This window comes from Limanda limanda, chromosome 22 (genome assembly GCF_963576545.1).
Source record: "Limanda limanda chromosome 22, fLimLim1.1, whole genome shotgun sequence".
NCBI classification, from domain to species: Eukaryota; Metazoa; Chordata; class Actinopteri; order Pleuronectiformes; family Pleuronectidae; genus Limanda; species Limanda limanda.
In genome coordinates, this window is record NC_083657.1 from 8,241,627 (window position 1) to 8,266,376 (window position 24,750).

The 24,750-nt window shown below is 39.0% G+C and overlaps 3 protein-coding genes across 4 annotated transcripts; 2 read left to right on the plus strand and 1 right to left on the minus strand.

Annotated features, from left to right (window-relative positions):
* Nucleotides 1-1,536: 1,536 nt before the first annotated feature.
* LOC133028788 (butyrophilin-like protein 8) lies at nt 1,537-7,790 on the minus strand. Its single transcript, XM_061095822.1, has 14 exons — nt 7,751-7,790; nt 7,209-7,277; nt 6,603-6,968; nt 6,225-6,518; nt 5,175-5,213; nt 4,367-4,390; nt 4,193-4,237; nt 3,934-3,957; nt 3,379-3,402; nt 3,206-3,250; nt 2,951-2,974; nt 2,396-2,419; nt 2,223-2,267; nt 1,537-2,120 (listed from the first exon to the last, which is right to left on the minus strand). The coding sequence occupies exons 1-14, from the start codon at nt 7,788-7,790 to the stop codon at nt 1,564-1,566; spliced, it is 1,620 nt and encodes a 539-aa protein (XP_060951805.1). The 3' UTR covers nt 1,537-1,563.
* Nucleotides 7,791-9,242: 1,452 nt separating this feature from the next.
* Nucleotides 9,243-14,437, plus strand: mfsd8 (major facilitator superfamily domain containing 8). The gene is made up of 12 exons (XM_061095781.1): nt 9,243-9,525; nt 11,054-11,136; nt 11,285-11,328; nt 11,574-11,814; nt 11,933-12,046; nt 12,190-12,334; nt 12,549-12,607; nt 12,756-12,864; nt 12,966-13,100; nt 13,194-13,297; nt 13,393-13,619; nt 13,726-14,437. The coding sequence occupies exons 1-12, from the start codon at nt 9,467-9,469 to the stop codon at nt 13,930-13,932; spliced, it is 1,527 nt and encodes a 508-aa protein (XP_060951764.1). The 5' UTR covers nt 9,243-9,466; the 3' UTR covers nt 13,933-14,437.
* A 1,703-nt stretch (nt 14,438-16,140) lies between these two features.
* LOC132995845 (tetratricopeptide repeat protein 31-like) lies at nt 16,141-24,008 on the plus strand. Of its 2 annotated transcripts, XM_061066061.1 has the most exons (18): nt 16,141-16,279; nt 16,397-16,419; nt 17,517-17,583; nt 17,700-17,836; nt 17,919-17,999; nt 18,087-18,146; nt 18,249-18,425; nt 18,912-19,073; nt 19,216-19,279; nt 19,367-19,457; nt 19,558-19,699; nt 20,460-20,564; nt 20,878-20,977; nt 21,083-21,317; nt 21,876-21,950; nt 22,056-22,158; nt 22,331-22,446; nt 23,117-24,008. In XM_061066061.1, the coding sequence occupies exons 1-18, from the start codon at nt 16,255-16,257 to the stop codon at nt 23,193-23,195; spliced, it is 1,842 nt and encodes a 613-aa protein (XP_060922044.1). In that variant the 5' UTR covers nt 16,141-16,254; the 3' UTR covers nt 23,196-24,008. The 2 variants fall into 2 exon arrangements, with proteins under 2 accessions (XP_060922044.1, XP_060922043.1); XM_061066060.1 differs by lacking the exons at nt 16,141-16,279; nt 16,397-16,419 and adding an exon at nt 16,461-16,708.
* Nucleotides 24,009-24,750: the final 742 nt, after the last annotated feature.

Consider the following 24,750-nt stretch of genomic DNA (forward strand, 5'->3'; position numbering starts at 1 on the left):
AAAAAAAATAGAGCTGGGAACTTGTTATTCGGTCAAGCCGTTCCTGGGACATGTCTGTTGAAGGCACAGTCTCCCTGCATCATTTACAACTAATATCATATTCCAAAAAATGTTTACCCTCTAACACTAACGTCGTGTGAAAATTACCCGAACACGTGCCTATTGAAAAACCAGGGGAGGGAGCAGGGAAACTAGCCTACCATTTATGACGTCAGTGAGCAGACTGAAGCTACCCAAGGACCCACGCCACTCACACAGCAGCAACACAATGAAAATCCCATGACCACACTCGCTCGGGTAAAAATCACCCGACGTTAGTGTTCTAGGGTTAAAGTGTATGACGTATTGCTGTGTTTTGCTCAAACTGGATTGTAGAGTGAGTTTTACACTGAGGACAAAACGAAAAGACACCAGATCTCAGATTCATTGAGTTTATTGAAAAAGCTGACGGTAGCGAAAAGTACAAACTTCATGAGATGATTTAAAATTTCCAGTCAAAGAAAAGACAAACGGCATAAAAAGATGAACACATTAAATATAACATGAAAAATAGAATATAATTATACATTCATTCAGTCAGAATAATTCTACTCTACATCTTACTTATAATTTCCATAGCTTCATTGCTGTATAACACGCAGAGCCCACAACACAAAGACTTTGCTAAATTAAATTAAACAAATTACTCATTTATCTCTTGCAAACATTATAAAAGTGTTTATGTGACAAACAATTCTAACATGCAGTTTTCTTAAGTCAGAACTACAACTACCACTGAAGAAGAAACAGGTAAACATCAAGAACATAATCTGAAGGTTACATTTTTGCAACCTTTTGTGTATGATGCTGAAATGACTCCGCCCCCTTTGGAGGTTGCTTGTATCCATGAAGCTTGAATTTATCTTTTCTCCACACCTGTCTTTATTCAAACCGAGTTCCAGGGCAGAATGTTAAAATACATGCCTGTAGGTTATTAATGTTATAAAAGCTAAGAAGTAAAGTAAATATTACTTGGCAGTCTATCTCTAGATGATTAGCCTTGGGAGCTGATGGGTCAAAGGTCAACAAAAATATTGACATTTATTAACACACATTTTCAAGAAAGTTCTGCAAACAATAGAGAAACAATCTAGTCTTATATATATATATATGCAGTTTATATATTCTGTACAGGATTATCAACCAGACCTAAAATTTATTGAAAAAAAAGGTATGATCATATAGTGGGAATGGTAATGATCATTATGGCGTCACTTTAAGGTTGTTAAAAATAACATCATATAGTGTAGTAATGCATAACATTTTGTAACTAATAAGATTACAGAGACATGATCAACACCTTATTTAGATGAACCAATCATATATCATCATGTAGATTAAATGCTGTAATGATGAAATGGCATCGTTACCAGTTAGCAAAGACAGATGGAAGTATATACAACACATGCAAAGGGTATGATTTGCCAGTCGGTGCTTTTCATGATTACTTGCGGTTGCTATATAATAATTTTTATAGAAAAGTTTAGACTCAGAAGATATTAAGATTCAGGCTCTTGTGCCCTTTCATTGTTCCCATGTGTCATTACACTCACCCTGTTCTGTCCTCTTTAATATCTGCATAGTTGCTCCGTAACCTTTACCAGGATTGAAAAAAGGAAAGACTTCACCTTGGAACGTAGCAGTGAGAGATCCAATGACAGATTCATCTTCCACATTATAAAAGGAAAGCTCTCCGCCGTCATAATTCAGATACACACCGACTATTCTCGGTGTTGAGCGAACAGGCAGTAAAACCTCTGGTTCTGTGTTTAAAAGAAAGATGTTTTCTCTGTCAGGGGAAGACGACAGGAACCAGAAACCATTTGATGTGTTAGAAGGAGCATCACCCTGCAGAGGGAAGTCAGTTGCCTTTGTTACCCCCACCCACCAGGACTGTTTGAGCACGTACAAAGGTTTCTCCAAAGAAACCTCCCAGTAGTGTTGACCTGAAGTGAAGCCAGGGGTTCCCCTTATCGCTGTGAGACAGGATACTGCTTTTCCATCATAATAATTATTGTCTCTGAAGATACCATCTTTGATTGTGACGTTTGGATTTCTTTTATCCTCAAGTTCAACATTTCCTGAAAAATTAAAACATAGATTAGATTTGAATCAGACAGAGTCATAATAGGCTTATTTATAATGTTAATGGTCAGTGTGATTCTCTGAAAAGTTTAGATTACCGTAATGCTTTTTAGCCTCTTCAAGAGCTGTCGGCTCAACTGTAACTGAGAACAGATACAGACACAGTGAACATGGACTCGACACAACGCTCCAGCAAGTAATGACAACAATCTGCTCCTATTTCAATTCAATACATGTCATGACAACAATGACAGATCGAGTTACTTCTTACCTTTTTGTAAAAGTTTCTTATGTGCTGGAAACACAAAACACAAAAATTAACACATGAGCTCAGATTTTTTTTAATTGCATTTATTCCCTCTACCTAGAACACATTATTTCTTATCTATGTTTGTAAGCGAGATTAGACAAAAATTACTGGACTGATTTCCAGGAAGCTTGTGGAAGGATGCGGTATGGATCAGGGAAGAGTGCAGTACACTTTGGTGTGGATCCGGAGAAAGGAGCAGATAAGGAATTTATTTACACTTTCTTAAGCCTTGTGGACTTGGGGTTTTTTTGTTGTTGACATTTTCACTGTTTTAACACTGAATTATTCCTGGATCTCGATGAAAGAAATCATGAATATTGAGGGGACTGACTTTATGATTGTGAGAAACTTGGGTTGATTGAATTTATTTGCTCTACTGAGTTAATACTAAAATGTGCTCCATTTGATTTTGTGTGGTATTTCTTACCCTCATCTTGGTTGCTCTCTGATTTGTATTTCTCTTATTTCAATTCAATACAAGTTTTGACAACAATGACAGAGTGAGTTACTTCTTACCTTCTTGTAAAAGCTTCATTGTCTCTGGAAACACAAAACACAAAAAAAAACATGAGCTCAGTTTTTTTTTAAATTGCACATATTAACTCTCCCAAAGAGGTAATGCTTTCACATAATCTCTTACACTTGCTTGTAAGCAAGATTAGTTAAATATTTACTGAAAAATGTTAACATAGATTAGATTTGAATCAGAGTCATAATAAGCTGATGTATAATGTTTATGGTGAGCATGATTCTCTTAAAAGTTTAGATTACCGTTTTCCTTTTTAGCCTCTTCAAGAGCTGCCTTCTGAACTGTAGCTGTAACCAGATACAGACACAGTGAACATGGACTCGACACAACGCTCCAGCAAGTAAGGACAACAGTCTGCTCCTATTTCAATTCAATACATGTCATGACAACAATGACAGAGTCGGTTACTTCTTACCTTCTTGTAAAAGTCTCTTATTCTCTGGAAACACAAAACACAAAAATTAACCCATGAGCTTAATTTTTTTTTAACAGCATTTATCCCCTCTACCTATGACACATTATTTCTTATACTTGCTTGTAAGCAAGATTAGACAAAAACTACTGGATGGATTTCCAGAAAGCTTGTGGAAGGATGTGGTATGGATCAGGTAAGAGTGCAGTACACTTTTGTGTGGATCCGGAGAAAGGGGCGGATAAGGAATTTATTTTCACTTTCTTTAGCGTTGTGGACTTGGGTGTTTTTTGTTGTTGACATTTTCACTGTTTTAACACTGAATTATTCCTGTATCTTGATGAAAGAAATCATGAATATTCAGGGGACTGACTTCATGAGTGTGTGAAACTGGGGTTGATTGAATTTATTTGCTTTACTGAGTTAATACTGAGATGTGCTCCATGTGATTGTGTGAGGTATTTCTTACCCTCGGCTTGGTTGCTCTCTGATATGTATTTCTCCTTTATCAATTCAATACATTTCATGGCAACAATGACAGAGTGAGATACTTCTTACCTTTTTCTGAAAGCTTCAATGTCTCTGGAAACACAAAACACAAACGAATACCCATGAGCTCAGTGTTTTTATATTGAACTTATTACCTCCAGCAAAGAGGTAATGTTTCCACATCATTTCTTACACTTGCTTGTAAGTAAGATTAGTTAAATATGTACTGAAAAATCGAAACATAGATTCGATTTGAATCAGATGGAGTCAAAAGAGGCTGATGTATAATGTATATGGTGAGCATGATTCTCTTAAAAGTTTAGATTACCGTTTTGCTTTTTAGCCTCTTCAAGAGCTGCCTTCTGAACTGTAGCTGTAACCAGATACAGACACATTGAACATGGACTCGACACAACGCTCCAGCAAGTAAGGACAACAGTCTGCTCCTATTTCAATTCAATACATGTCATGACAACAATGACAGAGTCGGTTTATTTCTTACCTTCTTGTAAAAGTCTCTTATTCTCTGGAAACACAAAACACAAAAATTAACCCATGAGCTTAATTTTTTTTTAACTGCATTTATCCCGTCTACCTAGGACACATTATTTCTTATACTTGCTTGTAAGCAAGATTAGACAAAAACTACTGGATGGATTTCCAGAAAGCTTGTGGAAGGATGTGGTATGGATCAGGGAAGAGTGCAGTACACTTTTGTGTGGATCCGGAGAAAGGGGCGGATAAGGAATTTATTTTCACTTTCTTTAGCGTTTTGGACTTGGGTGTTTTTTGTTGTTGACATTTTCACTGTTTTAACACTGAATTATTCCTGGATCTTGAAGAAAGAAATCATGAATATTGAGGGGACTGACTTTATGAGTGTGAGAAACTTGGGTTGATTGAACTTATTTGCTCTTCTGAGTTAATACTGAAATGTGCTCCATGTGATTGTGTGAGGTATTTCTTACCCTCAGCTTGGTTGCTCTCTGATTTGTATTTCTCCTTTTTCAATTCAATACATGTCATGACAACAATGACAGAGTGAGATACTTCTTACCTTCTTGTAAATGCTTAATTGTCACTGGAAACACAAAACACAAAAGTAAACCCATGAGCTCAGTGTTTTTAAATTGAATTTAATACCGAAAGAGGTAATGTTTTCACATAATTTCTTACACTTGCTTGTAAGCAAGATTAGTTTAATATTTATTGAAAAATTTAAACATAGATTAGTTTTGAATCAGACAGAGTCATAATAAGCTGATGTATAATGTATATGGTGAGCATTATTCTCTGAAAGTTTAGATTACCGTTTTGCTTTTTAGCCTCTTCAAGAGCTTCCTCCTTAGCTGTAAACAGATACAGACACAGTGAACATGGACTCGACACAACGCTCCAGCAAGTAAAGACAACAGTCTGCTCCTATTTCAATTCAATACATTTCATGACAACAATGACAGAGTGAGTTACTTCTTACCTTCATGTAAAAGCTTCTTATTCTCTGGAAACACAAAACCCAACAATTAACCCATTAGCTCAGATTTTGTTTAATTGCATTTATTCCATATACCTAGAACACATTATTTGTTATACTTGCTGGTCAGCAAGATTATACAAAAACTATACTGGACTGATTTCCAGGAAGCTTGTGGAAGGATGTGGTATTGATCAGGGAAGAGTGCATTACACTTTGTTTTGGATCTGGATCTTATTATATTATCACATATTTAGGGGACTGACCTCTATGATTGTTAGAAACCTGCTGTGGGTTAATTGAATTTATGTGCTCTATTGAGTTAATACTGATGTGATTGTGTGAGGTATTTCTTACCCTCAGCTTGGTTCCTCTCTGATTCGTCTTTCTTCCGTAAAACTAGAGGTGAAAAATAAGTAATCTTATTTGCACGGATTTTCTGCACTCAAGTACATATATTAAATGTGGCTTAAGAAAGATGTGACATTTTGACACTGTTTTCTGACATTTTATAGAATAAAGCTAGGAATAATGGAAATGTTGCAAAGCATCTGATAAAGCACAGAATCAGTTAATACTCAAAAGAACATCACTTTAATCCTATGATTAGTGACTTTGATTGTGCTGATGAATTTCTTCACATAATTCATTCAATTCCCATTTTTATTGAGGAAAAGGTGATTTAAAGAAATTGACGACATGTACCTCTCTTCTTGATGTACAGCCATCCAAGTAAAGCTAATGCAGCCAAGAAGAGTAGAATGAAGATCACCAATACAGCCACCAATCCAGGGGCAGATTGATCCACTAAATAAAAACAAGACACATTTATATTATTCTTTTATTAATGTTCTATTTAAATTAAGAGACAGACAATTTTCCCTACCCTTTTCGGCAGCTTGAGGAGGGATTTCCAGCCGCAGTCTTGCCTCCTTCGTGTCCATGTCAGAGAGACCCACTGAGCAGGAAATCTCCGAGGAGCGTGGGACCAGAACCCAGCTGTGGACTGACACAAGACCAGAAGAGACTTTGCCGTACTCCAAACTCTTTGGGGTCAGATTTTGCTTCTGGTCGACCCAGTGCAGCTTCGGCCTCAGATACCAGCCTTCAGATTCACAGCTCAAATTCACCAGGTTTTCCTCTGCCCACACCATTGACAGGAGCGGAGTGGTTCCTGTTTCTAGAAGTGGGACGAAGATGAAGAAGATTTTACTAACGTTTAAGCCATTTTTTAGAATTGTGTTTTTTTCCCCCTGTCACTCACTTGTCAAATTAAGACTGACACTTCCACGATCAGAATGCTGACCACTGCTCACATAACAAGTGTAATCTCCGTTGTCCTCAATCCCGACATTTAGCAGCTTCAGGCTCACGTCTCCTGCTGCCAGCCCACCGGACGCTGCGTCCTTCAGGCCAAACGAGGCTCGGCCCAGGTATGAAGCATCCTGGATCTCGTACATCTTTTTATTGTAATACAGTATGATCGGGGTATCGAAGCGATGATTGCGGTACCAGCGTACCTCCAGAGCCTCAGCACTCTGTGGTGGATTGAGCCAGCATGGTAGTGTGGCTTCTCTACCAAGTTGCTCTAAGACAGGAGGCCTGACCGAAACCAGGAAGCTCTTTGAAACTGCAACAGAATAAATGTTATTAGTCAAGATAATGAACAAGTTATCTTGAAATTATGTTTAGTAAAGATCCATTCAGCTCCTCTCAGCAAATAAGGTTAAGTGTGATTTAGTGGAAATATAAAATTTAATATAATTGCCTGAATATTGCCAAAATAATAACTGATCACATGCATAAAAAGGGCAGACTGGAGAGTAAATACATTCTGAAATAGTGGAATGGTGTAAGTTAAACTGTTTACCAGGGGCAGCGCTTGACAAAGACGAGAAAAGAAGCAGCAAAAGGTACACCTGGGTCATCACGTGTAAACCTGACAAAAGAAAGGAGAATTAATTCAGTGAGGAGACACACGTGATATATGATCCTTCACGCTTTATTATCTGGTTTAAATCAGCACAGCTTGAATATGAACAGAATAAAGATTAATGTGGGTCTATCAGAGCAAAATGAAATAGGAAGGAAATATCCTTCAAACAGGTTCAGGTATCGACTTTAAAGACAGAAATCAGGACCTTGTTCAGATTTAGAATCACATCCAAGGTCACTTTATCGAGCTAATTTCTATGTGGAACTTGAAAAGTGAAAATCACCTCCTCGGACAAAAGGGTTTGCTCTGCAGGCTTACTCTCGCTTTCACTTTTGAGCCGCTAACGTTACTCAGGTTAAATATTTACACACTGTAAATTTGATTGAGACTAAAACAAAAAAAAATCCCAACAGGATCTTTTAAGAATTGGAGCAACTTATAATTTATGGAGACCAAACAACCAAAACATTTCTCACCTTGTGCTTCTTCTTTGCGTCTCGGTTCGTGCTGGATCATACGTTTTCTGAACCTTGAACCTGATCTCAACAAACTATTTTTATGATGCCTCACAGTTAATATTTAACTGTATTTTTTCATTAAATGTATCTGCCTATCCCTGAATAAAGGCATAATTTAGAATTGAAATCAAACTCATCCATTGTATTTTAATACTAATTGATATATATTTAAAGCAAATGGAAGCACAGTGTTTAAATATATATGCCTTTGCTCTATGCTTTTTTATTTCCCAATTTAATTATTTTGTTGAACTGCTCTGGTTCATTTGTGCAAACACTCACAAAATACATTCGACAATGACAAAAAGCAAGGAAATGGAAAAGCATTTGCAGCATCTTGTTCTTTTTAGAATCTAAAGCTTGAACTTGAGATCAAAGAGTAATAAGAGCCTTTGTTACATATTTACACAATGTCAATTTGATTGAGACTAAAACAAAAAACAATCCCAACAGGAACTTTTAAGAATTGGAGCAACTTATAATTCATGGAGACCAAACAACCAAAACATTTCTCACCTTGTGCTTCTTCTTCTTTGCGTCTCGCTTCGGGCTGGATCATAACTTTTCTGAACCTTGAACCTGATCTCAACAAACCAATAAATGAGTCGTTCAATCGGAGGCTGCAGGCTTAAATTTCCATTTTTATGATGCCTCACAGTTAATATTTAACTGTATTTTTCCAATAAATGTATCTGCCCATCCCTGAATAAAGGCAGAATTTAGAATTGAAATCAAACTCATCCATTGTATTTTAATACTAATTGATATATATTTAAAGCAAATGGCGGCACAGTCTTTAAATATATATGCTTTGGCTCTATGCTATTGTATTTTCCAATTTAATTATTTTGTTGAAAGAAGTAACACTTGCTCTGGTTCATTTGTGCAAACACTCACAAAATACATTCGACAATGACAAAAAGCACAGAAATGGAAAAGCATTTGCAGCATCTTGTTCTTTTTAGAATCTAAAGCTTGAACTGGAGATTAAGGAGTAATACGAGCCTTTGTAATAAGTGTGTTTGTGATCACATGTAAAGTGCTCAGTGCTTTAATGGGTCACACGGGATCCTGGTTGTTACAGAATGACAGATTGTGGACACTGACCTGAAATGTTGATGTGGTTTCAGACACGTGAGTTTCCTGCGTCAAGGTGGACGGAACACACCCGGATCTGACCAGAAGTTGTCTGATTTTGTGTTCAAAATAAAAGCACAAAGTCGGTAATGGTTAAGAAAAATCCAATCGATGCGTTATTTGACGGCACAATGTATACAAAGTTACATTTACACGCAAGTGGTCGTTCTTCAAGAAAAACCCCCTCAGATTGCCCTTTGATGAAATAGTGATTTGAGTTTATTTTGAAAAGACTGACCGGAAGTTGCTATTGTAAGTACGTTAGCTTTGATGCTATTGAATGTTGTTGTCTGGTATCATAGTCCATCAGCCACCTAGCTCATGTGTGTGGACATCGGGTTGAGATGACCCCGAGCAGTGTGTGTGGAGTAAGCTAGCCTAGCGTTCTAGTGTATAACAATACGACATGATAGCTCGGGTTGCTAACGTTAGCCGCTGTTAGCTCCTGGTCGGTGTAGCTCAATGGCGAAGTAGCAGCTCAGTTTCACATCTGCAAAGTGGGAGACGTCGTTCTTCTTCTGGGGTTTTTCAGGGGACATGTCGCGACTCGTTGACTCCGATGAAGACACGCCGCTGCTCCGGGACGATGCCAGCAGGTGAGCATGAGAGTTCAGCCACAAACTAGAGACTTCCACTGAGTAATAGTAAACAGGGAGTGATGCAACTGCACGGACACTAGTGAACCGTGACGATCAGGTCAGACTGGGTTGTGTCCCAGCCTGTCAGTTACCTCACGACACCTGTCCTGTCCCCTTGTCCTGTCTTGACTTGTCCTGTTGTGTCCTAGCCCCTGATCTTGTCCTATTCCCTTGTCTTTCCCTGTTCGATCCCCTGATCTTGTCCTGCACTGTCCTATCCCCTTGTCTTTACCTGTTATATCCCCTTGTCTTGTCCTGTCCTTTCCTATTCCCTTGTCTTGTCCTGTTCTGTCCTTTCCCCTTCTCTTTACCTGTTCTATCCCCATGTCTTTACCTGTTCTATCCCCTTGTCTTGTCCTGTCCTTTCCTATCCCCTTGTCTTGTCCTGTTCTGTCCTATCCCCTTGTATTTACCTGTCCTATCCCCTTGTCTTGTTCTGTTCTGTCCTTTCCCCTTGTCTTTACCTGTTCTATCCCCTTGTCTTGTCCTGTCCTTTCCTATCCCCTCGTCTTGTCCTGTTCTGTCCTATCCCCTTGTCTTTACCTGTTATATCCCTTTGTCTTGTCCTGTCCTTTCCTGTCCTGTCCTGTCCTCTTGTCTTGTCCTGTTTTGTCCTTTCCTATCCCCTCGTCTTGTCCTGTTCTGTCCTATCCCCTTGTCTTTCCCTGTCCTGTCTTGTCCTGTCCTATCCCCTTGTATTGTCCTGCCTGTCCTGTTCTGTCCCCTTGTCTTGTCCTGTCCTATCCCCTTGTCTTGTCCTATCCCCTTGTCGTGTCTTGTCATGTCCTGTCCTCATGTCTTTTCTTGTCTTGTCCTGTCCTTTCCTGTCCTGTTCCCTTGTCCTGTTCTGTCCTATCCCCTTGTCTTTACCTGTTATATCCCTTTGTCTTGTCCTGTCCTTTCCTGTCCTGTCCTGTCCTCTTGTCTTGTCCTGTTTTGTCCTTTCCTATCCCCTCGTCTTGTCCTGTTCTGTCCTATCCCCTTGTCTTTCCCTGTCCTGTCTTGTCCTGTCCTATCCCCTTGTATTGTCCTGCCTGTCCTGTTCTGTCCCCTTGTCTTGTCCTGTCCTATCCCCTTGTCTTGTCCTATCCCCTTGTCGTGTCTTGTCATGTCCTGTCCTCATGTCTTTTCTTGTCTTGTCCTGTCCTTTCCTGTCCTGTTCCCTTGTCTTGTCCTGTTTTGTACTATCCCATTGTCCTGTCTTGTCCTTTCCTATCCCCTTGTGTTGTCCTGTCCTGTCCTATCCCCTTGTCTTTTCCTGTCCTATCCCCCTGTCCTGTCTTGTATTGTCCTATCCCCTTGTATTGTCCTGTTCTGTCCCCTTGCCTTGTCCTGTCCTTACCTATCCCCTTGTCGTGTCTTGTCTGGTACCCTTTTCATGTCTTGTCCTTTCCCCTTGTCTTGTCTTGTCCTATCCCCTTGCCGTGTCTTGTCATGTCCTGTCCTCATGTCTTTTCTTGTCTTGTCCTGTCCCCGTCATGTGCAGCGACGACTCCCAGGATGGAGACTACAAGAGTCGGTGGAGGTCCATCAGAGTCATGTACTTCACCATGTTCCTCAGCAGCGTCGGTGAGTAATAGCCACACAGGTTTTATTTATGGTATTTCCCACTCATAGACTCTGAATATGATCTGTGTGTTGGTCGGGCTTATGTTTAGTATGAAGTTTGGGATTTTTGTCAGCATCCAAATCATCAATGTGTTGCTTGCACTTTCAGGTTTCACTATTGTCATCACATCCCTTTGGCCCTATTTGCAGAAGGTATGTATGAATCGATTGTTTTTTAATTAAGGGGCAGTGCTTTTATTGTTCAAATGCAAATGCAGGGTAAACAGGAAGTCAAAGAATAAATCAAAAACAATTGGAGACTCAACTTTAGATTCAGCAGGAAGACCGCACCAGCCAAATATAACAGCATGTGTCAGTAATGGTACTTGTTCATATTTGCGTTGCACCGAAAGTCATTCTTGTGCTTTTGCTTTTTCTTCCATCTGTTTTTCACATAGATGGATGGAAGCGCCACCGCCAGCTTCCTGGGATGGGTGGTGGCCGCCTACAGCCTCGGTCAGATGGTGGCCTCCCCCATATTCGGCCTGTGGTCTAATCACCGACCACGCCGGGAGCCACTGGTGTGCTCCATCTTCATCAACCTGCTAGGCAATATCTACTACGCCTATGCAAACCTGCCCACGGCCAATAACAAGTTCCACATCCTCTTGGCCAGAGCTTTTGTCGGCTTTGGAGCAGGTGATTTGTGCGATTCTTATTTGCTCTCAAACATGTGTGCATTACACCACATTTGCAATTGGATGATATTGTCAGTGTCCCACATCATGATAATGTAGATTTGGTCTTTTCATTGCAGGCAACGTTGCTGTGGTGAGGTCGTATGTTGCTGGGGCGACATCGCTCAAGGAGAGAACTGGTGCCATGGCGAACATGAGCGCCTGTCAGGCCCTCGGTTTCATCCTGGGACCGGGTAAAGATTCCTGCACTTTAGATCATGCAAAGCTGCCCAGCGTACTAGCAGCACTGTCAGTGTTGTGTATGCTGTGAAAAAGACAACAAGGACAGACGTTGTGGATTTTATTCTTAAAATTTGCGTGTGTTTGTGTTTTTCAGCACTTCAGGCGTGCCTGTCGTTCTTCGGCGAGCACGGTTTCACAGTGAAGTTCATAGATCTGCAGCTCAACATGTACACTGCTCCTGCTATACTGGCTGCGGCTTTCGGCCTCATCAACATCCTGCTGGTCCTGTTGGTGCTGAGGTGAAGATTTCCCCCCTGAACAAATACACAATATGTAACGCTAAGCTCATGTAGTTTTTGGAATTTGAGGACACAAGACAAAAATAACCTTACTATGTCTTTCAAAACCCATTCATTTCAGTCAGCTACTTGCATCTTGCTTCTCAATGTCTGGAATCATCTTTTAATTTCATCATCGATAGTAATTAGGGGCTGTGTTGATTTTCACTAACAGAGAGCATCGTGTTGATGAACATGGAAGACACATTCGAGCCATCAACTACAATTCGGAAGGTATGTGATGTCCTGCTCTGTCTTTATTATACATGTTTAAATTGAATGCAAATGCCCTGTGAATTTTCTTTGAGAATTATGGGACATATTATTAGCCAGTGTTTCCTGGTTGAAGCTTTTATTTCCCCACCCTTTTATTTTCCTATAGATGGAGATGACATTAGCGAAGAAACTGAGGGAACAATCGATCAGGTGGCGGTCCTGACCTCCAACGTCCTCTTCTTCATGGTCATGTTCATCTTTGCCATCTTTGAGACGTACGTATTTCATTGCAGAATACGGTAGCAGTCAAATCATAATGCATGCAAATTTACACTTGACGGCACAGATTTAAATGGATGTTTTTATGATTTTGCAGAATCACCACCCCCTTTTCCATGGACATGTTCTCCTGGACAAGGAAGGAAGCTGTTGTATACAATGGCATCATCATGTGCTGCATTGGATTTGAATCCATCTTTGTGTTTCTGGTTGTAAAAGTGGCTTCTCAAAGGTACAGTTACTCATGAATGTATTGAAGAGAACTACACCTGAACTTGTCATAGTTTGGTTTAACACCAGGAATGTTTTCTTTTCTTCCTGCCAGGGTTGGGGATCGTCCTGTGTTTCTCGTTGGACTGGCCATTATATTCTGTGGATTCTTTACCCTGCTTCCATGGGGGAACCATTACCCAAAGATCCAGTGGGCGGGTGTGTATTGTTTTAATGCCACACAATGTTTCAGTTTTCTGTATTGAAGTGAGAACCTACATATTGATATTTTGGATTTTCTCTTCCAAACCCAGACCTCAAAAACAACTCACTGGTCAGTCGGATATCTGAGGCCACGTTAGCCTCCAACAGCTCTTTAGAGCCAACCGGCTGCCCGTATCAACAGACCTGGTGCCAGTATACTCCAGCAATACACATCGCCCAGTACATCTCAGCTGACGTCTTGATTGGCATGGGATACGCAGCCTGCAACGTCATGTCCTACACCCTGTATTCCAAAATCCTCGGGCCCAAACCTCAGGTGAGAGGATTATAGTGTAATGGATATGGTGCTTTATTTTGAAAACATGATAAAATGTTTGAATTCCTCTCTTGAGAATCGTTAATGTGGCTTTGACTTCCTGCAGGGTGTGTACATGGGGTGGTTGACGGCCTCTGGCAGCTGTGCGCGGACGTTGGGTCCCATTTTTGTCTCCCAGGTCTACACGATCCTGGGACCTCGCTGGGCCTTCAGTCTCATCTGCGGGATGGTGACAGGAGCCATCGTCCTCCTGAGCGCTGTTTACCACAGACTCATCGCATTCTCTGTACGCCACAGACGGACGCTAGAATAATTCTCAATGGAGAGAGACTGATGGCAGTTTTCTACTTTTATTCTCAAAGACTTGTGCCCAAAATCCTGGCTGTGATGACGGCCGTTCCGTTGCTCTTGCTCACTTTACAATGTGGTTATTGATTTGAGAGTTAATGACTCAGGGAAGACCTTGACCACAGTCAATGTGAACTACCATGATCTTAATGATGGTACTTTAATACTAATACATTTGATATTACATTTTTACTGACAGGAAATGTATTCACGATTGCACAAGCTCTTATTCGCTGGATATGGCATTCCTTATACTGCATTAACGACACTTCAAAGATTTTATTTTAAAGAATTTTTAATGTGTGTGTGTGTGTGTGGGAAATAATGGTATCATTTTTCTATTACTGTTAATGGCTTAACTTGTTGTTTGTTTAAAACTACAGGTGCCTACCTGAACTAATTCAGAAAGTGTGAATGCATGTATGATAATGATTAACTGAGTGATGCATTAAAGATTTAATATGATTCCACTCCCACGTTCTCTGTGTCTCTTTATTATCAGTTGTCATTGTCAACTTGATCTGGGTTTTTAAAGCAATTTTGAGAAAAAGCTTTCGCTTTGCTTATATACAGAATAGAATATACGTAATACACAAGGACTTTTAAATAAGACTTTAAAAGTGCTTGTGGGATTAGATGTTTAATGATTTTGTAGACAGAAAAGTACATTTTTTATTTAAGAGCTGTTTACATCAAATTCATGTGACATAAACATAATAACATCTGAAAGCTCCACATATTATATAAAGAACCTAACCTTTATGTAAATTAATACAGCAGTTATTTCTCTGAATATATAATTGTGCAAAAGTTATAATACTGGTGCACCTACAAATGTCTTGATTTGTTACATGTTAGTCATAGTAATGTGGAAACAGCTATAAAATAAAGAAATATATATAAATGGGTAGAAATATACCAAACTATACTGTACAATGTTGTACAATTATGAGATATGGACATATTGTATAATATTAACAAACACTATATTTTATTTTATAATATTGTGATGTACTAAAAATGAAATGCACTAAAATGAACTAATTGTATTAAATAAGACTTATAAAATAGGAATAAAAATAACGTATATAACCATATTCCAATCTGTGGCTTTATAATAAAGAAAAGTAAACATGTTCACTCTCGTTCTTTTTCTTAAAGATTAAAATAAATTCATTAACACCCAATAAATGTTAGTAAACCGAAACAATAATGTCAAAATTAATACATTCACAGCACCAATGTTACAACACAGAAAGAGTTTGCAGTTGCAGAAAATCAATATAATGTAATGTTATGCAGGGAGGAAACAAACCAAAACATAAGAATATAATATATTATATTATTATATATAAATATTATATTACCTATTGTATAGTCAAATACATATAATCATACCTCTACTATATATCATATATTATTTCATACTCTCTGTATATTCTTTGTATACATAAGTCTATATACACATATTTATATGTGTATATAGATATGTGTACATGTTATAATTATTATTATAATATTACTATTACTATTATTATATATACTGGTGCTGCCATTATTACTATATACTGCTATTATATTGGTATAATTACTATAATATATATACTGTACTATTTTTGTATACTGTCTAACAATAACATTACCATCATATCATCAGTACTATTACCATCATCTTGCCACTGCACCTTATCTACCTATTTTATTTTATTTTATCTTGTGCTTCTGTTTTTTATTCTTTCTACCTCAATATTTTTTATTTTATTCTATTGTATTGTATTTTATTGTATTCAAATATTCCGGCTGCTATGACAACTTAATTTCCCTTCGGGGATGAATAAAGTACTCTATAGTACTATCTATCTATCTATCTATCTATCTATCTATCTATCTATCTATCTATCTATCTATCTATCTATCTATCTATCTATCTATCTATCTATCTATCTATCTATCTATCTATCTATCTATCTATCTATCTATCTATCTATCTATCTATCTATCTATCTATCTATCTATCTATCTATCTATCTATCTATCTATCTATCTATCTATCTATCTATCTATCTATCTATCTATCTATCTATCTGTCCAGCAGAGGGCAGCACCGGCCCGTGTCACCGCAGCGCGCTTGCGTCAGAAACGATCGGACTTCCGCTAGTGCACGCGTATGCTTCCCGGGGAGAGCGAGCATGAACATGAGTTGAAAGTTAGCTGCTAACTTTTTGAAAAACGTACAAGTCTCGCACATAAATGCGTTTTAAGCGGGATCTGAAGCTGCGAGGGAAACATGGAGATGTACAGAGACGACACGGGTGAGAATATGAGCTAATGAGCTGGAAGAAATGAAAGAAAACAAACGAATTAAATCAAAATAAAACACTAGTTTGATTTATCACTGACACGTTAAACATGTCTTCCTCCTTTTCCAGAGTTTACGGATATGGACATGATCGTAAGTACTTTGCTTTCAATTTCTCTAAGGTTTGTACATTCTGCTAAAAACAATGGTGGGTGTGGGACGATGGCACAGAAGTAAGACGTGTTTCTAACATGGTGGCGAACTCATCAGAGACTCTGACCTCGACTGCTCACGTCTGTTGTTGACACTCGGTCACTTCCGGTTGTGGGTTCCCGAACACAGATGTGATATGAGATTATTGCGCAGCTGCTGCTCCTCAGGCTAAATCAGGATGCAGGTTATTTGCTGTAAAAAATGTCCCCAAAAAACTACAAACTACACAGTGAGTTTTAATGTTTTAACATTTTCTGTTTCAAATAGCTGCTGTTGTTGTGACACAGAAGTGACACAACAGGTCGAAGTGTATTTGCAGTGTTGCTCTGTCTATTTCCTGGAAATGAAGCTATAGAGTCCAAGCATTCTGCAGACTTCCTTCTTCTGTTGCATCGCTTCATAAAACCTATTTTTTGTAAACTTGCTTTCAAGGGATTGTTGTGTTTTGACCGGTGTATGTTCACCTTTTATTTGACTTGTCATATTGCTGCTTTCGTGTGTTGAAGTTAAAGCTGGTTTGTCTGGCCTAGTTGTCACGTTGCATCCTTCGAATTGTTATTTCTCTTATTTACTCTTCTTGCATTGCTTTCAAACTCTGCAAACTCACTTTGTATTAACTGCTATATAAATAAAGTTTATTATTGTTATTATTGTTATTACTACCTTGGCAGAGGTAACAATGGTTCCACTGGGACAATACCTTTAACAAAACCACATCTGACACTACAGGTGGTCACAAAGCTCAAAAAAAGGGGGTCTAACTTCTGCTCCCTTCAAAAGATTGGGTGTACTGTGACTGGTTCACTTTTTCTTTGCTTTTAAAAGATCAGGGCAAAGGAAAGTGAAACTTAACTCGAGTTAGTACTTCATCATCAGATTTCCTGGGAAACACATGAGCCTTGTTTACCTTGGACTATAATTAGGGGGGGGGGGGCTCTTAGGTTGGAGTTGGGAAAATGAAAGTTTAAAGTCTGATATGATGATGGTCAGCAACTAGCATGAATTCACTTTGACACGTCTTTATCCCTTGTCTATAGCAAAAGGTTGTGGGCATGTTCGACAGAAATCCTCGCTTTCAAAGGTTTGTCAGCTTTGGCCTCCAGGGTAAGATCTACATACACACACACAGAACAGTCTTGCATGTTTATTCTGGAACACATTTCATGAAATGAAATGTAGAGAGTAAATGTATAAAATAAAAACATACTTTTTCTTCACAGGTCTGGATTACACGGATGAGGATGATGACGATGTGGGTGAGGTTGATTTTGGAGGTACGAGATGGCTACCTCCACCGAGTTATTGGACTGGTGACCATCCTCACCTATCCACTACAATTGTTCAAGTCAGAGAGAGCGTAAGTTCATTTTTGTTGAATCTGTCCTTCCAAGTTGTGAAGTGATTCCGTAGAGTCCCAAAGGTTAATGTTTTTTTGGTAGGGGGCTGAAAGAAATGCCAGATTATTAGAGGAAACGAGAAAAGGCAAAGAAAAGGCTGAGAAGAAAAGGCTTAAGAAACAGGTAAATTCTCTCTCCGGTAAAAACATCATTGTAATAAGTGAATGTTAAAATGTGTCGATAACGCTTTTGTGCATTCTTGTCAAACAGAATCAGAAGAAGAAAAAACAGCTTGAGAAGGAAAAACGGAACCCCGTAAAAGCCGAGGAGGTAAAAATCCTACGTTTAACACCATTCTTTAAAAGGGATCCTCGAAAAACAAACTCGTCACGTATGTTTTGTTTAACAGGTTTGTGTTTTCTTGATTTGCAGGGAGAAAGGGATGCACAGCAAACTAAAGCAAAGGACACTAAACCCGTTGATGGGAAACCCAAAGACGATATCGATTCCAGTGTTAAAAAGACGCCTTCAGCTCAAGATGCCGAGACCAGTGATGGCGAATCCAGTGGTGAAGAAAGTGACACTGAGGAGGACCCCTTTGAAAGTGAGGTACCAAGCGCTCTTGTTATTACTGCAATTCATACACATGTTATTAAACAGAATGAGGTCTTTCACATTTTCCCTTTTGTAATTTTCTTCTACATATTTGATCTGAAGAATCTTTTTGTGTGAATGTGCTAAGATGATGGGTTTCTGTGTTGCATGCCTTACTTTTGAACATGACGCAGAGGAAGTTAATGTATATATACTCATATAAAGCATGTGACATATGAACAAACAGAATATATAGCATATTCTTCTGCCAGTCCCCTCAAATGCAGTCAAGCGGCACCAAATGCCACACTTGCAGATATCAGTCTTTTATAGATACCTGATTTGTTTTATCAGAGATATATGAATTGTTCTCTGGGAAAACTATAACAATTAGTGAAGGTTTTTATGCAGCTTTAGAATATTGATATGTTACAGGCTTAACAACTGGGGTTAGTTGTGTTTCTTTTCCTAATGTTTTATTTCTTTATTTAATCTTTTAAGGAACTGGATATGACCAGCACTTTTGTGACTAAAGCCGCTCTCATAGCCAAGCGTAAAATGGAGCAGAGGCCGAAGCCTGAGAGGAAAGAGAAGAAGTCCCCGGTTAAAGAAAATAAAACAGTTCCGGACCGAACTAATGAAGAGCCAGAGGTTGAAAACAAGGTGATTGAGCTTTCAAAAATAACAAAAAAACATTTATTTCCAACCGATAACTCTTCCAGTAACGACCACAGAACTGTAATAGTTACTTGATGGTTTTGTCTTGACATTGGATAAAGCTGCTCATCTCACTTCTCTCTTCCAGCCTGATCAGGATTCTGCTGCCTGTACCGTTGAAGATCATATAAAAATAAGTACTGAGCTCGCAGGTAGGTTTTGTCCGACTCGTGCACAGGCTCTTTGCAACTTGTTGATGGTTTATATTTGAATATTTTGTGTTTCTTTTGTCACTACAGTTATTGGAAATAGATATGCAAGTTCTGGAGACTTTAATACAGCTGTGAAATTCTTCACTGACGCGATTAAATACAACCCTACAGAGTTTAAGTAAGAACTTGTGCTCTACTTCATTCACAGTACATTTGCACACAATGCTCACACCACCACTGTTTTTGCTTTTTACTTAATCTTATTGTTTCTGTCGCAGGTTGTTTGGAAATCGTTCCTTCTGTTTTGAAAAGATGCAAGAATACGAGAAGGCGCTGACTGACGCCGAGCTGTGTGTTAATTTGTGTCCAGGCTGGATTAAAGGCCTGTTTAGGAAGGGCAGAGCTCTGGCTGGTCTAAAGGTAAAGATCTCAATGAAATGTATGTTGGTCTAAAAAGAAAATATGTGACGACGTTTTCAAAACAGCAAAATGTTGATATTTCTTCATGCCTGCACGCTGGTTTTACGTGTGTCATGATGTCCTTCCGCCCCGTTCTTGTGAATATCTCGAGAACGCCTTGCAGGGATTTCTTTATAATTTGGTACCGACTTACGCATGTTGTAGAAGATGAGTTAATTCGATTTTGGTGGTCAAGATCACGATGACATCACAACAAATGTTTATGCCTCTGTTCGGCAATCACCTGTTTAATGACTCCACTGGTTGGTGGAGGCATACAACTGCAGGGTGCTAATTCTAATCTTACATATTGATCAAAAACATTTTTTAGTACAACAGTGTTGACTTTACACTGCTTTATGTTTTGTGACTTTACAATCAACTGTGATTTTTGTTCTTTTACACTCCATTAACATGACTCGCTTCAGTGTCTGTGTCTGTGAATTAGTAACCTCTTTCCCTTAGTTTTGTTTACCCTCATCGTTTCAGGTTGGAATGACTTTGAGATCCCTGTGACCTCGTTGCAACTCTCCCGAATTAATTTGTAGTGTCACTGAGCTGCACAGGCTACCATTATGTACTTGTATTGACTTGCTGTTGCTGTGAACATGAATAACTGGGCTGATTAGTGGTTACGGTGAATGAGTCAACTTTTTGATTTAGTCCAAAAGTAGAGAGTGAGGAAAGCTCATCTTCTTTTTTCTCTTTCTTCTTCCTGCAGAGATATAGGGAGGCTGCTCAGGCTTTCGGTGAAGTTCTGAAACTGGACGGTTCATATGCAGAAGCCGCTCAGGAACTTATGCGAGTGAAGATAACACAACTAATGGTGTGTTACATGTTTGTAAAATCTCTGTCAATGGGGCTGTATGGGCTACTTCCACACTACTACGTTTCAGATTCAAACACATCACTGATGCATGGGTGTGAATGCATGGGTGTTGTCGTCAAGAACAGAAATCCCTGCTCTTCCTTTTCACCATTGCTTTTTCTCATTTTTGTTTCTGCAACTAAACAACCAACTTCAGAATATAAATCTTCTTCCTGTTTACACTGGGCATGTAAAAAAATCAACTATTACCAATATTTCGTACTTTGAGACACTCAAATCGGGAGAATTTTAATTGTGTGTTTGGTTGCAGGAGTGTGGATTCACTCGGGAGCAGAGCTCAAATGCTTTAATTATTCATGGAACAGTTGAGGAAGCGTTAGCGGTTCTGTCTAACTTAAACCATCGTCCAGGTGAGTGCCCCCCCCCCCCCGATGAACCCACATTTTGTTAGTTTCTTACAGTGCCGGTGTGTGTTTGTACAATAAACCAATTGTAAACATGGCTCTTGTGTTTAGGAGCTTTTCCAAGTGCCACTTTACCGGCGGCTCAAGTCATGAACATCACCAGAGTGTCTCCAGTCCTTTCAGCCAAAACACACCCTGCAGTCGCCGCTTATCCTCCTCAGACCCACAACGCACTGAATAACAAACCCATAGGCCCGGTTCAGAATATGTCAACCATCCAGAGTCAATACAAACCCGTTCCTCACCAGGCCACGAAGCTCAGCCATGAAAACAGTCGACCACCAACGTGAGTATATATCCACTCACAGCAGTAAAATTTTTTATATAATCAAAGGTTCGAAACAACTTGTTGATGAAACTAATTCAAAATGATTGCAAGTCTCCATATTGTTCTCTCAGTTTACATACGGCAGCATTTCAGTGTCACAGACTGATGTGTGGGATATTCACCATAAATACTAAAACATAGAATCTTAATACTTTCCTCTTAAAAGATCAACGTGTCAATGATTTACTATCAATGATTCTAACAATTATAGATACTGTATCAGCGAGTGTAATCTAAGGTTAATTGGAAGATTCATGATTCAATTCTCATCAGGATCTTAATTTAACACTATTCAGAAGATGAATGATTGTTGGTCTTTCTTTGCCTCTAATGAGACAGTATATTCTCATGGAGCAGAAAATCTTTTAATGTGTTTATGAACTCCAAACTGTTATGAATGATGGTGTTATGAATATAACGACTTCTCCCAACATAAGAGGATCAATATTGGGATCTCGGCGTAGGTCTGTCACCTTCATTTTCTTTTTAATGTGTTGTGATGTTTTCTTTCAACAGGGAGCTGTTTCCAGTTTGGGTTGGAAACTTGATTTTTCCAGTACCCGACTCTGTGATAACCAACGTGTTTAACAAGTATATTCTTTTTTAGATTTCGTATTTCTGAAATTTAATTTAACCAAGTGTGTCCACACACACTGCAGTTGCATAGTATTACAGCTGTCCTGTTGTGTCCTGCAGAGCTGGATTTGTCTATAGTGTGAAGGTTCTGGCTCAAAAACGGTGTGCCTTCGTAAACTTTACCAAACGGGAGCATTGTGATGAGGCGATCCGACGCTTTCATGTAAGTACTTCCTGAAAAACATATTTGCAGACCCGAGAAGAAAAAATGAATGATTGCCTCCTTCCCTATGCGTTCATACATCCATAAGAAATAAAACCTCAGGCTCCATCTAACCTACAGGAATTAATTCTCATGTAGATAAAATTTAGATAATGTTTGTTTGTGTCTTCAGGGCTATGATCTGAATGGGATGAAGATCGCTGTGAGATACCCAGACAGGATTCCTCCGTTCATGGGCATTTCAAGATCTGCCCTCAAATCTGATGGGTTTCAGAATGAAAATTCGAGGTGAGTGCTTCATATAACGTTCAGTTTGAAAAGTATAATTCATCCGATTTCACTTTCTTTTGGAGTGCGGGAGGAAAGGATTGATATTGCTCGCACCTTCTGCGGACTAGAAGCAGGCCGCTGTTAGCCCGGTGTAATGACTGGAAGTGGTGAGAGACGGTTAGTCACTGCTCTCAGATGTTAGTCCTCCCGTCATGGAAGTTTGTTAAAAGGATTACAAAAAAAATACCGAACCAATTAGATCTATACGTTAAAATGTATTTATTTCACCTTATCTTCAATTATGAGGAAGCGTAAAGGCCGGCGCATGCTTCTGCGTTTTCACGGGAACGGAGACGCAAGAGCCCTTCCGGGCCCCTCACGGCCCTTCCTACGTCCTTACGTGCGTCGGCCAATTTTTCTAACTAGACGGCAAAGCACCGCAAGCGTCACCCGGCCGCGAGGGCTGTGATTGGTCTGCTGACTACATCATTTCCGGAGTCGCATTTCCGGTTCACAGCTGCGTGCTTGCAGGCCCCTGACAACGCAGAAGCATGCGCCGGCCTTTAGTCATTCTGCGACTTTCTCCATATTCCTTCCAATTCAGCGTGTTGATATCTGCAGACTCCCGGTGATAATTAAAGATTATCTGTTTTTTCATTCTGACCTAAAACCTCATAATCCTTTGCAGGTTTAATGTTTACGGAAGCCCACGACCTGTTTACCCTCACAGCCCCGTCCCTGAGCACAAAGACGACGAGAAGAACTGACAGGACACGAGATCTCTAGCATCTCTGAATATAATCAGAATCACTGGTACAAAGATTTAAGGCTTTTACTGCCTCTTGAAGAAGTATTTGTTTTATGTTAACCACAGAAACCAACAATTATTAATAGAGATTTTAAAGAAGGAATTTATTTGTTCATGACTACTTATATTAATCTATGATTATCTTTTATATATATTTTTGGAACAGAAGTGATACGATATCTGACAAGATGATGATTTAAGAAAAAAAAAGTTAAAATGTCAGTATAAGGGAAAGAGGAATATCTAATTTTTTTAAATTTACATATAGAGTTTTATTTTCTAAACTGGTCGATCGTATTTCCGACAGATTCCTGTGTTCAAAATGTATTGCACAATGTTGGAGTGCTAAAAGGACAGTGTCAAATTAATGTCTTAAGTTCTTTATTTCTAAAGTATAGTATCAACTTTGTCACATGCTTTCAAGAAATTGTTTTTTAAAATCATTTATATACACACTGATCCAGAAAAAAAACAACGGTATTGGTGTCGAGAGCTTATTTACGTATCGTCAACATTTACAGCCAGTATCTGAATGAACTGTATTCACTTATTATTCTTTCTTTCAAAAAACAAATAACAATTGTCGGTAACACACCAGGGACTATTTTGTTGCCCCCTTGGTATATGTTTAATTCCTCATAGCTCATTCAGGAGATGACTTTAAGGTTCCAGCTCATCGTCTCGAGGCGGCATGAGTTGTTTATGCAGATGCAATAATTCATTTTAAGGGTTTGGTCTTAAGTCAAGAATTAAAGATTCTTCCATATTCAAAGATCTTGTCTCTTTATTTAAACACAGCGTGTAAACAAAGTATTCATATTTTAGCGGATGTATTTGTTTGGTGCATATTTTACAATTTAATTTAATTTAAAATATGGCAGACTGGTGTACTTGTGAACTTCTGGTATTTTGCCACTAGATGGCAGTACAAGCAAAGCATTTGATCTGCAGAGAACAGGGTTGTGTTGATTAAGATTCTTTTAAATAACTTAATGTTGCTAATAACTTAATGATATCATAGACGATCCTCCCACATGCTGAGGCTTAAGTCCTGAGCAGGACTCGGTGCACATCTCCAGCAGCTGGAACAAGAGAGTAAAGAGAAAACTGGTTTTCACTACAATTTCACGCAGCTTTTTTCAGAAGATCCGTTGCTCTGATAGGTTTGTGTAGAGGATATTTCCACGCAGCCTCGATTTGGACAAAGTTCACCGATGATATTTTATGCTTATCTTTCAATTTGCTTGTAATTGCTTGACAGTACAGTACATGCAATCATGTGTTGCATAGGAAGCTGAATAAGCTGCATTCAAGACATTTCAGCCTTGAACGAGTTGAGAAATGAAGGTACTGATCATATCCCATTGAGCGTGAGGAGGGTCTGTGGATGGAGAGGGATTTCACCAAGGTTCCACATGAACACACCATCTCATAACCTTGTAAAGATAACAGCGGTCCCCATTTATACACCTGCAGGAACGAGGATGTGACCTTGCTGTTTATGTGAAAGACGA

Bases quoted from the DNA above. Each gene is read 5' to 3' on its own strand.
- LOC133028788 (XM_061095822.1), bottom strand. From the start codon at position 7,790: ATGATCCAGCACGAACCGAGACGCAAAGAAGAAGCACAAG. The intron at 6,519-6,602 runs GTGAGTGACAGG...TCCCACTTCTAG, and splicing joins TGTCAGTCTTAATTTGACAA to AAACAGGAACCACTCCGCTC. The intron at 2,420-2,950 runs GTAAGAAGTAAC...TTGTGTTTCCAG, and splicing joins AATGAAGCTTTTACAAGAAG to CACATAAGAAACTTTTACAA.
- mfsd8 (XM_061095781.1), top strand. From the start codon at position 9,467: ATGTCGCGACTCGTTGACTCCGATGAAGACACGCCGCTGCTCCGGGAC. The intron at 12,865-12,965 runs GTACGTATTTCA...ATGATTTTGCAG, and splicing joins ATCTTTGCCATCTTTGAGAC to AATCACCACCCCCTTTTCCA. The intron at 13,620-13,725 runs GTGAGAGGATTA...GACTTCCTGCAG, and splicing joins TCCTCGGGCCCAAACCTCAG to GGTGTGTACATGGGGTGGTT.
- LOC132995845 (XM_061066060.1), top strand. From the start codon at position 16,658: ATGCAGGTTATTTGCTGTAAAAAATGTCCCCAAAAAACTACAAACTAC. The intron at 19,280-19,366 runs GTAGGTTTTGTC...TTGTCACTACAG, and splicing joins AATAAGTACTGAGCTCGCAG to TTATTGGAAATAGATATGCA. The intron at 22,447-23,116 runs GTGAGTGCTTCA...AATCCTTTGCAG, and splicing joins TTTCAGAATGAAAATTCGAG to GTTTAATGTTTACGGAAGCC.